Source organism: Cebus imitator, unplaced genomic scaffold (assembly GCF_001604975.1).
Source record: "Cebus imitator isolate Cc_AM_T3 unplaced genomic scaffold, Cebus_imitator-1.0 Scaffold76, whole genome shotgun sequence".
In the NCBI taxonomy this organism is placed as follows: domain Eukaryota; kingdom Metazoa; phylum Chordata; class Mammalia; order Primates; family Cebidae; genus Cebus; species Cebus imitator.
In genome coordinates this window covers 3,082,092-3,103,615 of record NW_016107391.1, presented here as the reverse complement: position 1 = coordinate 3,103,615, position 21,524 = coordinate 3,082,092, and the positions used below count along the sequence as shown (strand labels likewise).

Genomic DNA, 21,524 nt, shown 5'->3' with positions numbered 1-21,524 from the left:
CTACAAGAGGGTAGTGTTAAAATGAAAAGTCAGTGTTCCTTCCACAACAGACCACCATCCCCATCTGCCTCCTTCAGAGAAAACCACACAGATTCATTCCCCTGTATCTTCCTAGAAATATTACAGACATTACACCCACCTGTGTGTGTCTATACCCCTGGATTCTTACATAAAATAATATCATATAATGTACACCAATGGTTTTCAAATCTAGCTGCATATCAAAATCACTTGGGAGGCTTAAGACATATACCAAAACTCACACCCTACATCAGATCAGTTAACTCTGAAGCTCCAGGGAAGGGGCCTAGGTGTGAGTATTTTTTATTTTAGGCTTCCCAGGTGGTGCTAATGTGCCATCTGAACTGACAGCCACCGTTGCACACTGTTCTGCACCTCTTTTTCCCCCTTAATATGCCTTTGAAGGGAGCTCTAGAACAGCACATACAGAACTACCTAATTCCTCTGTTGTTCTGGATATACTCAACTCTACCATCTATTTAGGCTATCCTTTATTGATAGCGATTCCTGCTACTTCCACTCTTTGGACAGCATTCATTTGCCTCTCTAGATGCAATCTTCATCCTGATTTCTTCTCTGGGATCCAACCAGCATGGATTTCATCAACAGGGCTTCTGCAACCTCTGGCTTCCTATTGGGTTCACCAATGAGGAGCTCTTTAGAGTAGCAGAGGGAAGGAGAGGGCCAAGGCATTTATTCCATTTCCGAAAGGTCTGGCTGTGTCCCTTGACCAAAGGTCACTGTTCCTGTCAAGGCACCAACTTGTATATCCCTCTGGGTTTTGGTACCACTTTCCTCTCACATCCTCTTAGCTAAAGGTGGTGACTGGGCAGCAGCTGCTAGCCCTGGCTTACTGTAGCACCTCTTGTAATTCCTGGGCACCATCTCTTATGTAAATAAACCCTCCCTGAGAGATATTATTTTGACTGCACCAAAGTTTCTTCTTAGGATCCTAATACATCATCCTTGTATGAACACCTTTGCCTTTATTTACTTGTGGACAATATATCTTGGTTTTCTCTGAAGACAAGGCTTCTCCTGTACAGGGAAACAAGAGATAATAATGTAGTCTTACTGCAGCTTTTTAATGCCTTTTCTGCGTATTTTTGACAACAGCCAGGGAATAGCCCCATCACCACCTGGCTCCACTTTGGAAAGAATATTAGAAGGAACATTAAAGCGATGTCTTAGTGAGAGCCTCACTGCTTCCCTGTGAAGAAAAGTGATAGACACTAGAAGAGAATTTGATAGTGCAAATATAGTGAATGACTAAGACACTACATTTCAAGATATTTTTTTTTTCAGAAGCTGTTTTCCTTTTTGCCACAATGATGGTCAAATCAACAGAGTCCTAGGCTGGAGAGGAATTCCTGAGGCTAAACTTTTCCCCAGCAGAGAGTGGAGATTGCAATTAGTTTCTAGTCTAATTAGCATGATTTCCAGTTGGTTCCAACCAATGGAGGAACAGTAAGGTAGGCGGCTTTGACCAACACTCTCTGTGTAAATAGTCAAATGCTTGTCTTAGAAGACGAGTACTTCTGTTGATTTCAGTGTATTTTATTATTTATAGTTAATTTAATTGGGGTTATTTTAAGTCATTTAAAAAATTATATCAATGTTCTTAATCTGGGTTGCTTTGTATTACATCAGGATCAAACAAACAAACAACAACCAAAAAAAAAAAAAAACATTGAGTGTCCATCTACTGCCACCACAGAAAGAAATCAATACTAGGGGTTTATTCCTTGGTAAGGGGGGCGGTCTGAGAGCAAATAATAGTAAGAAATAAAAATAGTAGTAGAAACCAATTTTTATTGATTGGTTACTCTGAACAAGGCCATTTACTAAATAAAAATAGTAGTAGAAACCAATTTTTATTGATTGGTTACTCTGAACAAGGCCATTTACTAAGGGTTAGGAAGGCGCTATCTCATAACAACCTTGAATATTGGAATTATTATTATTATTATTATTACCATTTCACAGAAGAGGTTTAGTTCAGAGATAGCAAATAACTTTCCCCTGTTACACAGGAAATGGCAGAGCTGAGGCTTGACCCTGGTAGATCCATAATCAGGCCACACAGGCTTTGCCCTGCCCCCGATTCTAAAGCTTACCAATGCTTTTCACATGATATAACCCATTTCAGTCTTCAGATAGCTATTCGTGGCAATACACTTATGTGTAAACAAAAACTCAGTTCTCTGGAAGGATCTCTACCATAATAATGGCATCCATTATGAGAAATACATTTCCCCACTCAAAAGTAGAGTGTTGATTTAGAATTGCATTTCCCAAACCATGGAATGCTGTTTCAAGAGGCTTAAGAGAATTCTGTAGAAATCATGTACTATGGTCAATATATTCAGGAAATGTAGCATAACAGATGCCCTTTCATGATGGACATGTTAAAGGCTCAGAAGTTCTCTAGTCAATAATTTGTTGAACTGGCCAGGCATGGTGGCTCACGCCTGTAGTCCTAGAACTTTGGGAGGCTGAGACAGGCAGGTCACTTGAGGTCAAGAATTCAAGACCAGCCTGGCCAGCAGGGTGAAACCCTGTCTCTACCGAAACATACAAAAATTAGCTGGGTGTCGTGGTGTGCACCCGTAGTCTCAGCTACTTGGGAGGCTAAGGTGGGAGAATTGCTTGAACTCGGGATGCGGAGGTTGCAGCGAGCTGAGATTGCACCACTGATCTCCAGCCTGGGTGACAGAGTGAGACCCTGTCTCAAGGGGGAAAAAAAAAGAATCTGTTGAACTTAATCCAATGCAGCTCTTGCCTCCTTCCCTTCTTGTACTAGTTTGGGAAATGCTGATTTAGACATCTCTAATCTGTCCACGTTGAGGCTCACCCATCATCTTGAGTATCACATAGCCTGGGAGCTATTTTTCTGTCAATATCAGCATCTTGATCTTTTCATGTCACACACACAATAGATAAAAAAATAAAAATATCTACTGGCTTGATTAATTGATACATCCAACCTGCCTTGATTTGTAACCAAGAGGCATGCATTGGCGAAGCAGCTGACTGGGCTTTTGGGGGGAGATTGAAAGTGCAGCACTGGTGAGCTAATAGGTTCCTGTGAAAAGCAAACCCATCCCTCCTCAGCCGTGTAAGCTGTGACTGATCCCAAAGGCCAGGGGCAGAGCTCAGTTAAGCCCCAGTACTGTCATCACTGCACAGACAATCAGAGGGTGCTGGTGATGACACAGGCTTGGCCTGAGAGCTTTACACGGAGGTAAGTCCTGATTTTAGTCTGGTGGAAGTCCATCAGCTTAAAGCACTAGGTCACTATGCACTATGGCTCTCAGACTTGACCATGTATCAGAATCAGCTGCAGTTTGGTAAAACACAGTTTGCAGGCCCCTTCTTCCAGAATTGCTGATCCAGTAGGTCTGGGGCAGGGCCCGAGATTCTGTAGATCTAATAGGCTCTCAGGTAACACCAATGATGCTGGTCCCATGACTGCATTCTGAGAACCAGTGCACAGAGCTAAGAGTCTGCCTTGGAAGACCAGAGTAATAGAGACCAAATGAAGCCTATGGTAGAACCTGCATGGCTTTCCAGATCCCTCATGCAGAGAAGGAGTTAAAAGCAAGATTCTAAGGCTGTTTCCAACTAGGAATGCTTTCCTAGCTAAGTAAGCATCTGCTTTCCAGATTGACTAAAAAAGGTTTCAAAAGCAGTACTTGAACTCTAATGTACTTTTAATTTACCCAGTTTAGAATCTGAATCTACCAATAAGAAATAATTCTGATCTAATCCTAAATAAGAAAAATAACACTTTAGAGTTCCTTCAATTCCCCTTACAGGCATAAAAGTGCTGAAAAGCCATGCAAAATCTTAAGTCTATTTCCTTCCCAAAGATTCTACTAAAAATTTGAGATTTAAAATGTCTAACACTTACTCACACAAATAAAATAGTGTCATAAGGCATTTGAGGGCAGCTAAATTCAGAATGAAATTCAGTCATTCATACTTTTAACAAAACCCCAAGGCTTTAAGCATGTACTATATGTCAGAGCAATTTTTATAAACTGTTTTAGATTTAGTAAGATTTATAAGTTTATAGAAAAAAATATAGACCCTTTATATGATTTTAGCTTGTACAGGAGAAAAGAACAGAACAATACATGTAAAGGAAAACATTTTTCCATTTCTGATTTCCACTCTGCTGGAAAACAGGGATGTGGCTAGGCATTCAAACAGCGCTCTGCCCGACCTCCTCTCTTACCCCCTCTGCTGACAGGCTGTAGAGATCCAAGTGCCACGGATGGGTCGCCTGGTGCTTGAGGAAGAAATCCTGCTGGGTCACCAAGTGTGAGGGCTGTCTCAAGCAATCTTCATATTTTAAAAAAGAAGAACAACCGCTAATAACCAAACACACTTATGTAATAAAAATCGGATGGGTTACCAGGCAGGAATCTCCACCCTCAACCAAGGAAGCCCAGCTGGGCTCCTGATTGATGAGTGAGATCTTGCCTAGGGAACGGGAAAGGGGGCCATGAAGCCACTCAGAAAACAGGTCACATCAGTAACAAAGGGAAAATGTCAAGGGAACATGACCTGGTTATGGGTGGGGCTGTGGCCTCCACAGCCCAGGAGCCTGAAGTGACAGAGGGAGGGTTTCTGGCATGTCCAGGAAACAACAAGTAAGTAAGTTGGAATCGCCAACGGCACTGTGAGGAGCAAGGAGAAGCAAATGAATCCTCTTGAAAACAATAAGGCGTTCAGGTTATTTCCCAAGTCGGGAAACGTCACCAAGTGTTCAGGCAAATCAGTCTGAAGAGACCTTTTCTTCTTGGAGGTGGGTGAGAAGCAGAATCCTCAATCTACAAGGAAGGATCCTTCTCCACAGAAAGCTGATCCAACCACAGAGGAAAACTTCCTCTTTCAAAGCCCCACATTCCAAAGTATGACAAATAAAGACAATTCTAGTAAAATCATAGCTGCCTGTTTGGGTGTAACCCTTTGGCATAAAATAGCATGGAGATGGTAAAATTATTATTATTATTTTAAAAATGCCATTAATTATCACTTGTCTAATGCATATTATTCATTCTGTGATTCATTTTGTCTCAATAAATAACAGCTATGCGTACAGCTCTTCAGGTACCCTGTGGGATTTAGAGGTTTCCAAATCTTCCAGGAACAGGGCGTGCCTACCCTAGCTGGTCTTGCTTTAAGGAGGGGTAGCACCTGCCTCTATAGCAGAAGTTTCTTCCTCCTCTTCACTGATAACTTAACTGAGTTATAGCTCCAGTCTCAGATTCAAGGTAGGAGGCTGGCGGGGGAAGGTGAGTGGGACAGCCTGGGACATTTCTCTGCACAGGAAAAATACATACCATGCTGAGGGACTGGAGAGAAAGTAAGGATAGTGTATGGGGGTAGCCCTCCAAAATAGTATTAATAATTGCCACACACAGTACTAAAATATGTAAATAAAAGATGCTCTTACTTCATTTTCATGCCACCTTTTTGAGGAGGGTACGATCACCCTATCTTACAGATGGGAAAACTGAGGTACAGAGAGCTAAAGTCATTTGCCTCCTTCCCCTCCAAGTCCCTGTCTCCTTGACTCTCCATTAGTTTTCTCCCTGGGACTTCTCAATATACTGTGTGATATACTGTGTTAAACACTGATTTATCCCCTGTCTCCACCAGAATATCAAATCCATGAAAGCAGAAACTCTTTTTTTTTTTTTTTTTTGGTTTTAATTTGAGATGGAGTTTCACTCTTGTTACCCAGGCTGGAGTGCAATGGCGTGATCTCGGCTCACCGCAACCTCCGTCTTCTGGGTTCAAGCAATTCTCCTGCCTCAGTCTCCCGAGTAGCTGGGACTACAGGCGCTCACCACCATGCCTGGCTAATTTTTGTATTTTTAGTAAAGACAGGGTTTCACCATGTTGACTAGGATGGCCTAGATCTCTTGACCTCGTGATCCACCTGCCTCGGCCTCCCAAAGTGCTGGGATTACTACAGGTGTGAGCCACCGTGCCCGGCCAGAAACTCTTTTTTAAAAAATTTTCTAAGTCACTGCATCTTCAGCACTCAGAACAACTCCTGGGCCACGGTAGGATTTCCACTGATATTTGTGGAATTAATGTTGACCAATTAAGCAAAAGATAAGTAAAATTTGAGAGATACCTCCGAAGGCAAATTTTCCCTGAATTTCATCAGACAGCAGCTGAATCAAACTCAGAAGGAGCCAACAATGTTTCAGAGAAACAACTCTGTCTGGAAGCAGGCCTTGTTTATCCTTTGAATTCCAGGGACTGTTCTCTGGCCATTAAGACAGGAGAGGAAGGTTGACTCTGGCAGAATCTGCAGGCGTTTGGCACATGTGTGTCTTTTAGGTCACCAGAAATAACTTGGAAATGTATGACTGTGTGTGTTAAGAGGGAAGAACAAGAAAAATTAGTTTTATTTATGAGGCTACTGAGCAGTTAGTTATTTTTTAGGGGCGGGGACCACTCAGGCAGAGAGAACTCCAAGGTTAGGTTCCGTCACTGCGGTAATCATCCAGGCCCTCCTAGCCTTTTTTCAATCTTTCAATCTTTGTGGTCTAAAGAAGGCATTCACCTAGTAGTTTCTAATTTGGGGAAATTACTGCAGCATGCTATGTCCCTGGTGGGGCGTCCCGTGACTTCTTTCTCGGCATTTGTTTACTTCCTCCTTTAAAATCACTCTCTCCCAGAAAGGAATTGGCATGACGCCCTACCGGTCATTGTGGAAGGAGAGAATGACTTATTTCTGCAGCCCTCCGTAAGCACCCAGTGAACGACCTTCATCCTTGGAGGTGGATCAGCCCCTTTTCTTCCAGCAGAGAGTGGAGGGTGGTGGTGGTGGGCATGCTCAGGTCCAGGGATGGGTATCATCAGCCAGGCAATGTGGATGCCAGGACTAAAACCTAGGGTTTCCTGCTTTCCATTCCAATGTTTGAGCCACCTTTCTTGTTTGCCTCAGCCATTAGCTATAAATTTTGTTTCTTAAATTTCTTAGAATCTCAGTTACAAGTTGTTTTCTTTCCAAGAAGAGTCTGAAAACTGAGAGGCTAGTCTCCATGCTGCACTATGCTACAGTGAGACCCTTCCATATCTTTCTATTCATGCAGGCAGCTCAGCCCCATCCCAAGACCTCGAGGTCACAAGCTCACAGGCCTTGTGTCCATTGACTATCACTGCATATTAAATCACTCTAAACTCAGTGGGTTCCAACAACCACAGTGTGATATTTATCATGAATCTATAGGTTGGCTGGGAAACTTTTGGCTGGTCTTGCCTGACTAACCCAGGTGGCTACATTCAACTGACTGGTAGTCTAGGTATTGAGCTTGGCTGAGAGAGATAGCTGTGCTTCTCTCTCCAGTATTCCCTCAACTTTAAGGAGGCTACAGCAGGCTTCTTTCTGTGTGGCTAGGTTCCAAGAGGATGAAAGAGAAAACTGTGAGGCACTGTGGCCTGGGCTCCGGAAGGCACATGATGTCACGTCCTCCACATCCTGTTGGCCAAAGTAAGTCAAGAAGTAAAGGCCAGCCTAGATTCAAGGGCTCCAGTTCTTAATGAGAGGGGTTGCAAAAATTCTGTGACCATTTTTAATCTACTTTGGGCCTACAGACATTAGCTATAAAAGTGAAGCAGGCCGGCTGTGAGATAATAGAGACCAGAGAGTATCATCTGCTACCAAGTTCCACATTAGTTTAGTATAGCCCCCTCTTCTGACATTTCAAAAGGAGCTGGAAATCTGAATTTAAAAAGATATATTAGTGGATTTTATTTTTGCGAGCAGCTTTGGGTTTACAGAAAAATTGCGTAGAAGTTTTATACATACCCTTTCTATTCCTGTACTCTGAGTTTCCTTAATTATTAACACCCTGCATTAGTGTGGTACATTCGTTACATCTGATGAACCAATATTGATATTGGCTCATTATCATTAACTGAAAGTCCATAGTTTACATTAGCATTTAGTCTTTGTGTTCAGTGGATTTTGACAAATGCATGATGTCTTGTATATATTCCATTCCAGCATCATACAGAATAGTCTCACCATGGAATAAAAATGCCCTGTGCTCCAAATACTTATCTCTGTTTCTCTCCCCCAAATCCCTGGCAACCACTGATCTTTTTATTGACTCCATAAATTTGTGTTTTCCAGAAAGCCATATAGTTGGTATTATATCATACTGTAGTAGTCTCAGACTGACTTTTTTTTTTTTTTTTTTGAAATGGAGTCTTGCTCTGTTGCCCAGGTTGGAGTGCATGATCTTGGCTCACTGCAATCTCTGCCTCCCAGGTTCAAGTGATTCTCCTGCCTCAGCCTCCTGAGCAGCTGGGACTACAGGTGTGTGCCACCACACCTGGCCAATTTTTTTTGCATTTTTAGTAGAGACAGGATTTCACCATGTTGGCCAGGCTGGTCTCAAACTCCTGCCCTCAAATGATCTGCCCACCTCAGCCTCCCAAAGTGCTGGAGAATTACAGGTGTGAGCCACTGCACCCCACCAGACTGACTTCTTTTACTTAGCAATATGCATTAAAAGTTTCCCCATGTCTTTTCATGGCTGGAGAGATAATTTTTTAAAATCATGGAATAACATACCGTTGTCTGCATGCACCATAGTTTGTTCATTCATTCGCATATACTAATAGACATCTTGGTTTTGGCAATTATGGATAAAGCTACTGACAAAATCCATGTGCAGGTTTTTGTATAGACTTACATTTCAACTCATCTGGGTAAATACCAAAGAGCATGATAGCTGGACTGTATGCTTAGAGTATGTTCGGTTTTGTGAAAGACCACCAAACTGTCTTCCAAAATGGCTGTATCATTTTGTATTCCCACCAGCAATGAGTGAGAACTCCCCCTGCTCCACATCCTTGCCAGCGTTTGATGTTGTCAGTGTTCTAGAATTTTGGCCATTCTTGTAGGTGCGTAGTGGTATCTCACTGTTGTTTTTATTTGTATTTCCCTGAAGACATAAGATGTGAATTGTATTTTTATATGCTTACTTGACACCTGTATGTCCTTTTTGATGAGGTATTTGTTCATATTCTTTAGCTCATATTTTAATTGGGTTCTTTGTTTACTTATTATGGAATTATAAGAGTTATTTGTATATTTTTGATACTGGTCCTTTATCAGATGTGTGTTTTGCAAATATTTTCTCCTAGTGTGGTGGCCTGTCTTTTCATTCTGGTTTTTCATAGAGCAGAAGTTTTTAGTTTAAACAAAGTCCAACTTAACAAGTTTTTATCTCACGGATTATACTTTTAGTGTTGTATCTAAAAAGTCATCATTATGCCCAAGGCCACCTAGGTATCTTCTAAAAGTCTTATAGTTTTGCATTTTACACTTAGATCTATGGTCCATTTGGAATTAATTTCTGTGAAAGGTATAAGGTCTGCATCTAGATTCATTTTTGTGCATGTGGATATCCAGTTGTTCCAGCATAAAATCTGAATTTTTATGTGAGGACTCCTGTTTTTAAAGGTTCGTTCAAGTCTTTTCTTGGTGGTAGTGGTACTGGAGGAATTATAGCTCCCCCTCCTCTAATACACATGTCTGCAGAATGCATTTATCCATCCTGGATAATCTCTGCCTCCTTCATCCCTCTTACCTGGAATGCTCTTCATCCATCCACCTAAGTTTTTTTCTAATGTCCACCTCACACTCTATCTACCTGATTTTCCCACTACTTCAACCTGGTGTATGAGTTCACCAGATATTCAGTTCATAGTGGCTGAATGCTGAACACACTATGACTTGTCCCCATTAGCACTGCCATATAGCACTCACTGCCTTTCTTCCTTAGCTAAACTGTGAACTCCTGGGGAAGACAGGAACCCTCCTTTTCTGGTTTACTCCAGGTAGCTTAGCATGCATGGGTCTGGGCATAAAATAGGTTCAGCCACAGCTGCTAACAATTTCAGACTAGCTGGGCTTTGGTCCTGACTTAACAATTGTCCTTTGTTCTTCAGGAGAGATGGCTACTTCAGGAGTCAAGCTGAGGACCTGCCAAAGATTTAAAACCAGCGGCCTTGCCCTGGCACAGGTAGAATGATGGCATCTCTAATTTTGATGCCTGATTTAGCATGACATTCATGTAAATAAGAGGGCCCTGAAGTCCTTGGCGAATTAGAGAAGATTAATGATACCGCAAAATGTATTATCAGAGTTACCACTGTATCATGAGTAACAAACATGTTTCTTTCACTATGATTGCTATCTGGTCAGAATGTTATCCCAGTCATTATGAAAAACAGTGACATAAAGGAGTGAAATAAAAGGAACAGAGAGCTTCCTGGTGACTGGTTTCCTACCTCATGCCTATTTAATAGTCAAGCTACTGGTAATCCTCCTGGCCCACCTTAGTTCTTCATTTTCATCTGCATCATTAAGTGTTCTCACTGGAGGATCTCTGGACACTTCAAACTGAACACGATGGAGAGAACGAAAGGGTCCACAGCTGAGGCTGAGACCCAAGAGGTCTCGGGTGACGGTTACTGTGGCACGTCTGTGTGCTGACAGATTTCTCGAAATCAATTTGCTCAGGGAAAGTACTGTGGGTCCATTTGTTAGGACTGCCTAACAGCCATGCAGGATCCACACAAGCAAACCCCAGGCAGAAAACATCAGGCAGGCAGGAACCCAGGAAAATCACCTCACTGCCTTGGGTTTGAGAAGTGGCTGTGAGCCTGCCTGCAGAACTTATGAGGGTCTCTGGCATGGCTCCCACTCAGGGCCATGGCAGACGCTGGTATCAGTGCTGGTACTGGTACCTCAGGAACAACCTTCCCTGACCTCAAGACTCAAAGGTATCAATCAGCAACTCACTCGGCTTGGAAGGACAGCAGTCTTCTTGAAAGCACACCCACACTTTTTCTTCTAGTCCTCCTCCAGAGACAAACAAGTAGAACAATTCTTGTTATCACCCTCCCTTCCCCAGGAAAGCCCCCCAGATCCACAGGCAGGGAACAGTCCCTCTGGATGGTGTGAAGTGGGCAGAGCAATTCCTAGGATGTTATGAAAAAAAAATCACATCTAGATGCCTAAAAAATAAAAAATCCCAAGCCTTCTCCTCCGGGACCTGTTTAAAAGACACAACCCCCTTTTCCACTTAGCTGCTTAAGCAACCTCTTTGTACACACTGTACTCAGCAGTGACTCAGGGGCCCACATCTATGAGCCACTGAAAAAAAAAAGATTAGTGGCTGGCTAAAATCAGGGGATGTTAAGCAACCTGGATTAGAAATTCAACCTTGATCATGCACAGCAAGAAATAACTTCAGCAACTGCTAGGTACAGAAAATTAAACCAACGGAAGAAAAAACAAGTCAAGAAAATAGAATCTCCATGAAGTCTAGGAAAATGGGTATAGGAGAGCCTGAGAAGGCCAAACCTCAAGGCAGGAAGGCTCCCTAGGCAAGCCCAGCCATGGAGAACCAGAAGAGACTCACTGCCCGCCCATAGGCGGAACAAATTCAATTATTTTGAGTTCCTGAGGCACTGGTCCACTTCTTGGTGAATGAACATGTGATTTACTACTCAACAGGCAAATAATTAAACTTCCTGAACATCAATATGATTTAAAGTTGCCAACAACTTAACAGACCTGATATTCTCAGTTTAAGATTTCATCCTACAGTCTAGTTACATTTTTACTATGTACCTCTTAAGTCCCTTTTGGAGTCATCTCTCCTCCCAAGCATTTAACAGTGGTGCAATCTCGGCTCACTCCAACCTCTGCCTCCTGAGTTCAAGCGATTCTCCTGCCTCAGCCTCCTGAGTAGCTGGGATTACAGGCATGTGCCACCATGCCCAGCTAATTTTTGTTATTTTTTTCAGTAGAGACGGGGTTTCACTGTGTTGGTCACGATGGTCTTCATCTCTTGACCTGGTGATCGCCCACCTCAGCCTCCCAAAGTGCTGGAATTACAGGCGTGAGCCACCGTACCGGGCCACCCCTTAGCGTCTTCTAAGGCAAAAGTTATCAGGCTCATTTTGCAGATTTGTAAATATCTCAAAGCAACTGAATGGCAGGGTACTGTCATGAAACAATGACATGCGGAGGAGCAGGAAAAGGTTACTGACATCCTAGCACCTCACTGCCATGCTAGTGTCTCCCCAAGTGAAATAAGTGCCCTGAAGACAGTCTGTGGCTGAACCTCAATCTATTTTCACTTACAGAAAGGCAAAATCATCTCTGTTTTTCCTGAGTCTTACATAACTGTAGCTGAGAGTCCAACTGTTCTGGTCATGGCCTCACATTCTTTCTGCAAGGGCTTTAGTTGACAAGATTTACGGGGTGGTCTAAAGAAGCATGTGAAGCAATGTGGGTTGAAACAAAGAGGGAGAACTTTCTGATCCTAGCAGAGTAGATCTAGTTTCTGCGGAGGGTTAGACAACCAGCCCCCAGTCTGTCCTGACTGTGGGTGCCCAATGCCCAAAATAAAGCAAAAAGGGTTCCTTTCTTTCATAGTCTCTGTTAAGAGGCCACAGTCATGCTAAGGTTTGAGGATGTGAAGACACAAAGGGCTCCTGGGGGCTCTTCCTTATGGAAGGGGACACGGAGGTAGCGTCAAACATTCCCAACATAGTCAGTGGGGAGGGAAACTGAGATGACACGGATGAGAGAAACAGACTGGGCCACGGAGTTGCTACAGTCCCTGGATGTTTGTAGATCTTACAGAAATTGCTTTTCATGCCCAGCAGCCAGCACAGGCAATAGCTATCACCAAAGCCATCTCAGCAGGACGGTAAATAAAAATCACCAAGGCTAAGAAGCAGTATGTTAAGAGTAACGACTCCCTCTGAGACGATGATGCTTTAAAAACTCACAACAAGCCAGTTGAGCTCCCAGTTTAGGGAGAAGGTTTAAATAATGTTCAGGGGACAACGGTCCAAAGCCAGATGGAGCCAGATAGCAAATTCTGGGTGGAATGGCTAACCAAGGTCCTTGTGTGGTAGGCAGCTGGACATCATACTTACAGTGAGTTGGGCCGGGTGGGTTTGACCACATTCAGGTCTGGGTCACTGGAGTTCCTGTTGGGCTGCAAGCTGCTGCTGGAATTAAGGATGCTGTTTGGATTTGATGAGACAGATTCCAAACTGGAGTTGATGATGCTGTTCCTTTGTTCCTCTGGGGGGAAAAGCCACAAGCCCAATATTAATATTATTACATAGAGACAATCTATTGCTACATGAACAAAAATTTATAAAGAATAAGACTGGATTGAGATCTCTTATCCCAAGGAAGCTTAAGAAACAACATAGGAAAGGTTAAGAATTCAAAGTGGAAAACGAAGAGTCAAGGGGGAATACGTGACTCGAATCGTTAAAGCAAACCCTCTTCCTCTCATAACAGGATATATCTCCCCTTCAATATAAGCCAGGATTTTTCCTAAGAGTGGCCCTACCATGGCACAATAAATTGCATCTTCTTTTGACTGGCAGACTGTCAGAGTAGAGAGCAGCCTTCATAGACCCCTCACATTCACCCAGATCCCCTTGGCTTCTGTGACACTCACCTTTTATCCTAAAACTCCTGCCTCTAATATTGCCCTAATTGATCAGGCCGTGTCCCACCTCTAATTCCACAGAGCCTCACCAGAGAAGATCTACTGTTTAGCTGCCAACGTCCTTATGACTCCAAATTCCTGACCCTTTCCCAGTCACATCTTTCTGTGTTGCCTCTAGTTCCATGTATTTGTGTTTAACTTCATGTGAATTCTTTGATAAATCACTCTGTAACGGGCTGCAGAGTGGTTTGCCTATAAACAGCAACAAAATACCCAAGTCCATGGTCCCAGGAGTCATATTCATGCTTGGAGAATATTGCCAAGCCGAGAGACAGAAAACCTGAGTTCTCTTCAAGCCCTGACTCGCTATGTGGACCTCAGGCAATTTCTGCTTGATCTTGGATTCTTGGTTAACCATCTATAAAATGGGGAGAATAAGAGCTGCCTTTCACAGCTTGTGGAACTGTCATGAGGATCAAGTGGGATCATATGCAGGAATGTATCTTGTAAACTTCAGAATACTGTTCAAAGAAAAGAACTTTATGTTCTTCCCATCTTTAAAAACTTGGAGTCATGAATTGAAAACACAATTTTTAGAGATAATTTAGCTACATGGTACAGGCAGCCACCATTGCTACAGCAAAATATTATAGCTGTGGAATGTGATTCTTGTCCCCTATTCACTACAGATATACCATATTAAAATCAACTGATATTTCTGGCAATTAATTCCCTTAAATATCACATCTAGGCTAATCCTGGACCTTTTTGCAGTAAGTCAGAGGTATGTTAGAATATATCCCTTAGACAACAGACTAGAGTCACTGGTATGATAATTTAAAGGCCAACATTTGAACTCGGGTCTCTTTAGATAATAAAGACGGTTATATGTCATAAAAATACTCTTCCCTTTGCACAAGGCATGTCTCTAAAAGTAAAGTATGCTTATGAAGTGATTTTACAGTAAGCCTCACATTAGATATATACACACTCACCCCAATACCCCTGATATCTTAGCAAATCCTTAATGCCCTGGATAAAGCCCCACAGGAGAGATAAAAACCCTATGAGGTTACCTCCTGACTCCTCTGAATTCAAAGCAGATTTTGAAAGAAGTAGATTAAATTGATGTCTGAGATTTAGAACTGTTCATATTTTAAGAGCTTAATTTTTGAACAGAAACGACAACAAAGAGAAACCAAAAGAGGTACACTGAGCCAAGATGTAGGAGGACTAACAGGGCCTGTAAACGGGAACTTCCTGCCAGAAAGAAAAACAATGCTAAGATTACATAATAAGGGGATCACTGAGAGATTGGATGTGCCATTTATCAGTATGAATCAGTATCAGTAAAATTTTCCTTTTCACAAAACACGCACACAAAGATGCCCAAAAGACCATGAGGAGCTCAAGACTACCATATAAAGAAAGAGAGTGAGGACAGCTCCCTCAGCTTCAACAGGAGACATTTACTGCTTCATAGGAGAGGACAGAGAAACAGTTTTATTAACTCTAGTTTGAGAACTAAAAGGGCCAAGTTTGCATGACATAATTCTCTGAATTCTTAGGAAACAGAAGAGCATAACTATCGCTCACATTTCTCCTGTGATTATATTTACTTTTCCAGGAGAGGGTTATCATTCTACAAACTAAAAACAGTATCTAGCTAAAAGTACATTCGTCTTTCTAAAATGTTACCAGGAGATTGTTTTTCTCCCTTATTATCCATTAAGAAAAAGGAGGGTATAAAAATGTATCATAAGGCTTCATAGTTTTACAGCCAAGAGGGCCCAATATGCATCCTAAGAGGCTGACTCTGTATTGGTAACCCTTACTGAGCCATATGACAAGAAAACCCAAAAACCTGGCACTCCCTGACTATAAAACGACTATAATTGTGTACTAGATAGGTTTCATCATCTGTAGACAATACATCATGAGACTGAGAACATCTAGGTAAAAGATCTAAGCTGAAAGGCTGACAATCTTTACTGAGAGTGAATAGGCAGAAGAAGATTACTCTAGGGAAAGGGTGGAGAATAAGATCAATAGCCAATCAAATGTTTTAGTGGTTATAGCAAACTATACCAAGACAAATTTTAAAGCATGTGGAATAAATTAAGAAATAAAGAGAAAATGAGCCAGGCATGGCAGTTTAGGCCTGTAATCCCACCACCTTCAGAGGCTAAGGTGGGAGAATCGCTTAAGGCCAAGAGTTTGAGATCAACCTGGTAAACACAGTGAGACCCCATTTCTACAAAAAAAATTAAAAATTAGCCAGGCCTGGTGGTACACACCTGTGGTCTCACATACTTGGGAAGCTGAGGCAGGAGGATTGCTTCAGCCTGGGAAATTAAGGCTATGGTGAGGAATGATGGCGCCACAGCACTCCAGCCTGGGTGACAGAGCAATACTCCGCCTCTTTTAAAATAATAATAATAATAAAGAGAAAATGATTTAGTATTGTCACTCAGAACAGGAGAGTTTTTCATCAGCTGGGCGAATGAGTACTACTCCTGATAGAAGTGCACAAGAACAGGCAGCCTAGAAGACACTGAAAATATAAAAATAAAAATTAAGCAAATCCTTCAAATAACATAGCTAGACTTCCCTGAGTCACTGATGATTCAATCCAGCTCTGGTATCCTCATAGAAGGCATAAGAAGGACTGATGGCAATTATGTTGCTGAAGGAAAAAAAATTATAGGCTAGTGGGCTTCAAAAGAAAAACAGTTATGAGTCAGGTCAACAAGATCATAGAGGACCATGACAAAGAGAGAAAGCATCCGTACAACTCGAGTATGCCTAAACTGGTGGAAGTCAGTGGGAATGCTTGCCCGCCTCAAACATGTTTGTCAACAAAAATCTCTCTTTGTATTAATCACAGAAAACAAGGGCACAGCAACAAGAAAATGATAAAATAAACCCCCAAATAATGGAAGGCATGCACTGGCAGTGCCTTCACGAACATGTATGTGTTCCGTAAGGAGTGACAAACTGGGTATGAATTTGGTCCGTAAGGATGCAAACTATCCAAGGGCAGGGACATGATGTCTGGCCATACGGCATCCATTAACGTGGCGGGTGAGGTCAGCATTAGCTATCCATTCCTGGTGCCTAGCCCACAGGTCATTTACACTAAGGTTCCGTGAATGGTTATTTATAGGATAAATGTTAAATATAAGGGAATAATACACAATCAAAAATTTATGCTGCTGGAACAGAAAGACGTAGTTTTATGTTACTGAATTTTTCAGGTGCTTTAGACAGGGACCACTAATGTCCTTGAAACCAAAGTACTGATGACAGTGGGCAGAGTTTTTGTTTTTTGTACAAATCAGGAACGGAAAAACATGAGTATGCAACCAAATCACTGCAACTAAAAAAGGAAAGTCGCAGAATAATTTTGGTGATATTGTACTTGTTCTGGGGGTTGCCATGGAAATCTGGGAGCTAAGCGACTTCACTTTCCATATTTACCAAGTGACTCCGACCCACTCTGATGGCAACCCCATCACACATGGGAGACAGGAGTTCTGTTTATCACAGAACCCAGAGGCGAGGCCAGGAAAGCACTCACAGAGCCAAGCCAAATTCACATGTCTTGGCAGGCCTGAACAGGTCTGGCTCACTGAATACACGGTGCTGGAGGGTAAATATAAAACATTTGCAGGAGGTTTCCCACAGTGCATGGGACTCTGTCAGAAGACAAGTTCATATCCCAACTTTCCATGGTGCCTAAGAGGAAAGGGCAAAAGGGAGAGGCAAGAGGACTGCTCTTTAACAGCATCTCAGGATGCCTCATAGAGCCAAAAGGAGGCAACAGACTCTCCACATGATCAAACAAGGAGAAAAGGGAGTTACCAGACAGAGCAAAAGTTCTGCAAAGACACAGAGAGTCACATAAAAAATAGGAAGACAAATGCAAAATACCCAGAGGCTTTCCTGTGCTGTGGTCAGAAGAGAGGTGTACTTTCTCCTGCTTGTTAAAGTTTTGCAATGAAGTCTGTAATGTATCATCTTGACAATATGGGATGATAATAGCATAGCAGCTTAATGAATTTGGCAATAAAAAATGATGAGTGCACAGCAATTTCTGAGTCTACCATCTCTGGGAAACACCCAAGTACATGGGAAGCTTGGAATGAAACTTTCTGCAGCAATTTTCCCCCCTGTAGCTGTTGTTCCTGATAATAGTGATATGCCAAGTCACACCAAAATCTGAGGTGGTCTTATTTCAGGCTGACCCAGCAGCTTCAGTCCCTACGATAAAAATAATCTTAAAAAGCAGTCTGGGTAATATGTTTGGGTATATAAAAGTGGTCTGGGCAATGTTTTTAAAAAAATCTTAAAAAGGAGTTTAGGAGATGATGGACGACACAGTGAGTTGAAAAGTGAAAAGTGGAGTCAATCCGTTGTTTTGATCACAGCACATGGCAGATAATATTAAAACTTTTGACAGATTATCTTCAGCAAAACGACTTTTGATTTTGGTTCTGTGTGGACAGACTGAGTCTCTCCCCACCGTACCTCTAATAACCCTTTTCTTTGCAAAGGGAAAAAATGCCAACAAAACTGAATTTCATGAGACAGTGAGGAAGTCACTGCATCTGGCCTGGGATTGCACGGATTCCCAGGAGGGAGACATGGAGGCACAATGAGGAAGACGCCCTAAAACACCATTTCAGAAACCACAGGGAGGAATGGGCCTCTGATGAATGGCTGAAGAGGAAGTTGAATGATCAGAGTTAAAGGGACACTCTGTTACTCACAATACAGCCCTCTTTTATACCTGAGGACTTGCTTTTAGGAAAAGCTGCTTCCCGTTAACCTACAGTTGACTGGTATCTGGGGGAGTCCATGTACAGACAACTTATACTCTTGCTTATTAGAAAGGAGGAAACTACACATTTACTTACTTTTATACCATGACTCACTGCAAAATGGGTCTGAGATAGTACATGAAAGGTGTAATTAGGGAGTTTTGTTAATAACTTAAAAATAAGTGAATATATAAGAAGTATGCATTTCTCTCCAATTTAGAAAGTATAGAAAAGCATTCACATATATATACACAAATATCCTATATGAGCCACCCTCCAGCTGTATTCATTTTGGTGTGTAAATGTCCAATCGTTCTGCTACACAGAGAAATATATATACACACACACATACAGACATATACTTTTTTCTCTTAGCAAAGCAGACCCACATCATACTTAATGTTATCTGCTTTCTTCACTTGGTGATAGTGCCCAAAGTATACACCTAGAATGTGCTCATTTTCATTCAGTGGGTCTAGCTCGAGCTGTTTTTCCTGCCACCAGCTTTCCACAGCATCATTTTTTTATGGCCACATTATCAACATAGTTTTCAGTCATGTGTAGTAACTACGCATAATTAACCCAAGAAACATATTACACCTTCTGCAGCCTGTGTGACAGTAGGAATCCATGTGAATAAACATGTCATCTGCCAAAGCAAACAGGTGTGCCCAGAGCACCCATGATCTGCAAAGGCAACCTGAGAAAGGGCACATGCTACAGCTTTGACGGCTGAGAGAAAGGCATTACGTAAGCCTTTGAATACTATGAATTCCCAGTCATTTTCAACAAGGAAGACACGTATGAGAAATACATAAGCTGAATTCTCAACCTCTCACTGGGCCTGTCTGGGAGAGGGTCCAGGATGAATTAACGGAACTGAAAGAATTATTCAGAGCTATAATCTCAGCAGCTAGTTAACATGATCCACGTAAAACAAGGCCCAAGAATCTATTCCTGCCCCCACCCCCACCAACGCTGTACAACATGTCCTAGGCTGCTGATGTTTTTGCACTCAAGCATTAAACAGGCTTTCTAAGGGGCCGGGGAGACTCTGCATTTCCCTCACATATGGGCCTCTCTTTTGGAATCTGCAGGCTCCAAAGGGGGGTATACTTCCTTAGTCAGTTGTAAGGTCAAACTATAGCCTGATGATAATCATCATAATTGTAGCTAACATTTATTAGGTGCTTACTATGGTCTAGGCCCAGCGTCAAGTATTTTACATATACCAGCTCACTTAATCATGGCAATGGCAATTACCCTCCAAGGAAGCTATTATTGGTGATAGATTTTACAGATGAGAAAATGAGGCTCAGAAAAGGAAAGTAATGTACTCCAGGTCTCGGAGTGGTAGGTGATAGAGACGACATTAAAACAACTCAGTCTGACTGCAGAGCCTCCGCTTTCAACCACCTTGCCAGGTTGCTCCAACTCCAACAGCAATTCAAAGAGATGTTCTGCTAGAGACAGAAGACAAGGCACCCCGACGGTCCCCACCTTTCTAAGCCAGTGCTTCTCTAAATTGAGTTAGCATCGGCAAGACGAGGGTGCTTCAAAAATGTAGATGCCTGAGCCCCGGCCAAGACCTCCTGACTCAGAATATCCTGGGTAGGAAACCAAGCATCTGTATTTTTTGTGGGGGTGGGTGGATGAAGTCTCGCTAAGCTGCCCAGGCTGGAGTGCAGTGGCACGATATTGGCTCACTGCAACCACTGTCTCCCGGGTTTAAGTGATTCTCCTGTCTCAGCCTCTTGAGTAGCTGGGCTTACAGGCACCTGCCATCATGCCCAGCTAATTTTTATATTTTAATAGAGATGGGATTTCACCACACTGGCCAGGCTGGTCTTGAACTCCTAACCTCAGGTGATCCGCCTGCCTCGGCCTCCCAACAAGCCCCCTACAAGACTCGAATGCACGCTCAAGTCTATGAACCACTGTTCCAAGAAATGCATTTCAACATCTTGGTATAAATGCTAAACATTTGGGACAGAATAAACCCTGTGTCACCTTGCAACCTCTTGGAAGAAATCTATAAGGTACAAGGCCTTGTTGCTGGCTCTCTCCAATCCTTCTGGCTCCCCAGTCTACAGTCATCCAGAAAAAGTACAGTTTGTATGTCAATACCTTCCACCTAGATGCACCAGTACAGTCTCTGCTGGATGGTGTATCTGTGTGGAAACTTGGAGATTAAACAGTAATCTCCTTTGCTGCCATTTATCTGGCAGCATAGTTGAAAAACCTCGTTCCATCTGTTCAAAGGTGATCACAAATAAGCATGAGTGCTTTGGCCCAGTATATTAAAGCTACCGCTCAACACGTATCGCTCTCTGCATAGTTGGTGCTAGATTTGGAGCGGAGGCTGTCATGTGGCTGCAGCCTGCCAGGACGCACATGGAGGAACCCATTCAATATGGTTCAGCTGCCCCCATGTAGCCCTTGAAGCTGGAACAGATGGCTTTCGTTGGTTCTGTAACTCAGTCTAGCAAGGTTTTCACTTCTGTAGCTCAAGAACTGACAAAGGCACTCTTTTTTGAAGATAACAAAGCATAGGGAAGGAAGACTACCTGGGTACAAATCCCTTCTCTGCCATTTGCTAATCATGTGACTGCTTAACCTTTCGACCTCAGGTTACTTGTCTATAAAATGTGGATATGAGAACCTACCTCACAGGATTATTATTCTACAGATCACCTTTCTACAGTTCTTTCTGTATTTCTACAGACGAGAGCTGCCCACTGCTACTCACAGAGACACTCTCCCATCAAAGATCACCCTTCCCATCTATTGCGCCAGAATGGGACCTTCACATCCTTCAGTATCTTTCTCAAAATTCCTCTTTTCAGAAAACATTCCTGAACTGTCTACAGATAACTCTGATATCTAGCTCCTTCCTCACTAAAATATTCAATGGTTTCCTGACAGTTTGTATTTGTTGCTATGAGGCTTTCTAAATTCTGCATTTCCCCATCATCCCCTTTCCTCTTGACCACTAAGTTTTAATCTCAGAAGGTGCTCCCATTCCCATCACACACTGCCTATGATATGAGGAGCCACTTGCTGTCTTACAATGGACCTAAGTTCCTGCCCAGCACAAAGCATGAGAAACCATCAAGCTCCTTCTTCTGAGAATAAAACACAGCTTTATCTT

At 42.5% G+C, this 21,524-nt stretch overlaps 1 protein-coding gene across 1 annotated transcript in view; it reads right to left on the bottom strand.

The window, feature by feature from the left end:
* The window catches only part of ARHGAP26 (Rho GTPase activating protein 26), a 471,565-nt gene that overhangs the window by 77,304 nt on the left and 372,737 nt on the right, over positions 1 to 21,524 (bottom strand). Inside the window, exon 21 of the mRNA XM_037739951.1 lies at positions 13,021 to 13,171. Coding sequence (XP_037595879.1) covers positions 13,021 to 13,171 — 151 coding nt within the window. The remainder of the gene's footprint in view (positions 1 to 13,020; positions 13,172 to 21,524) is intronic.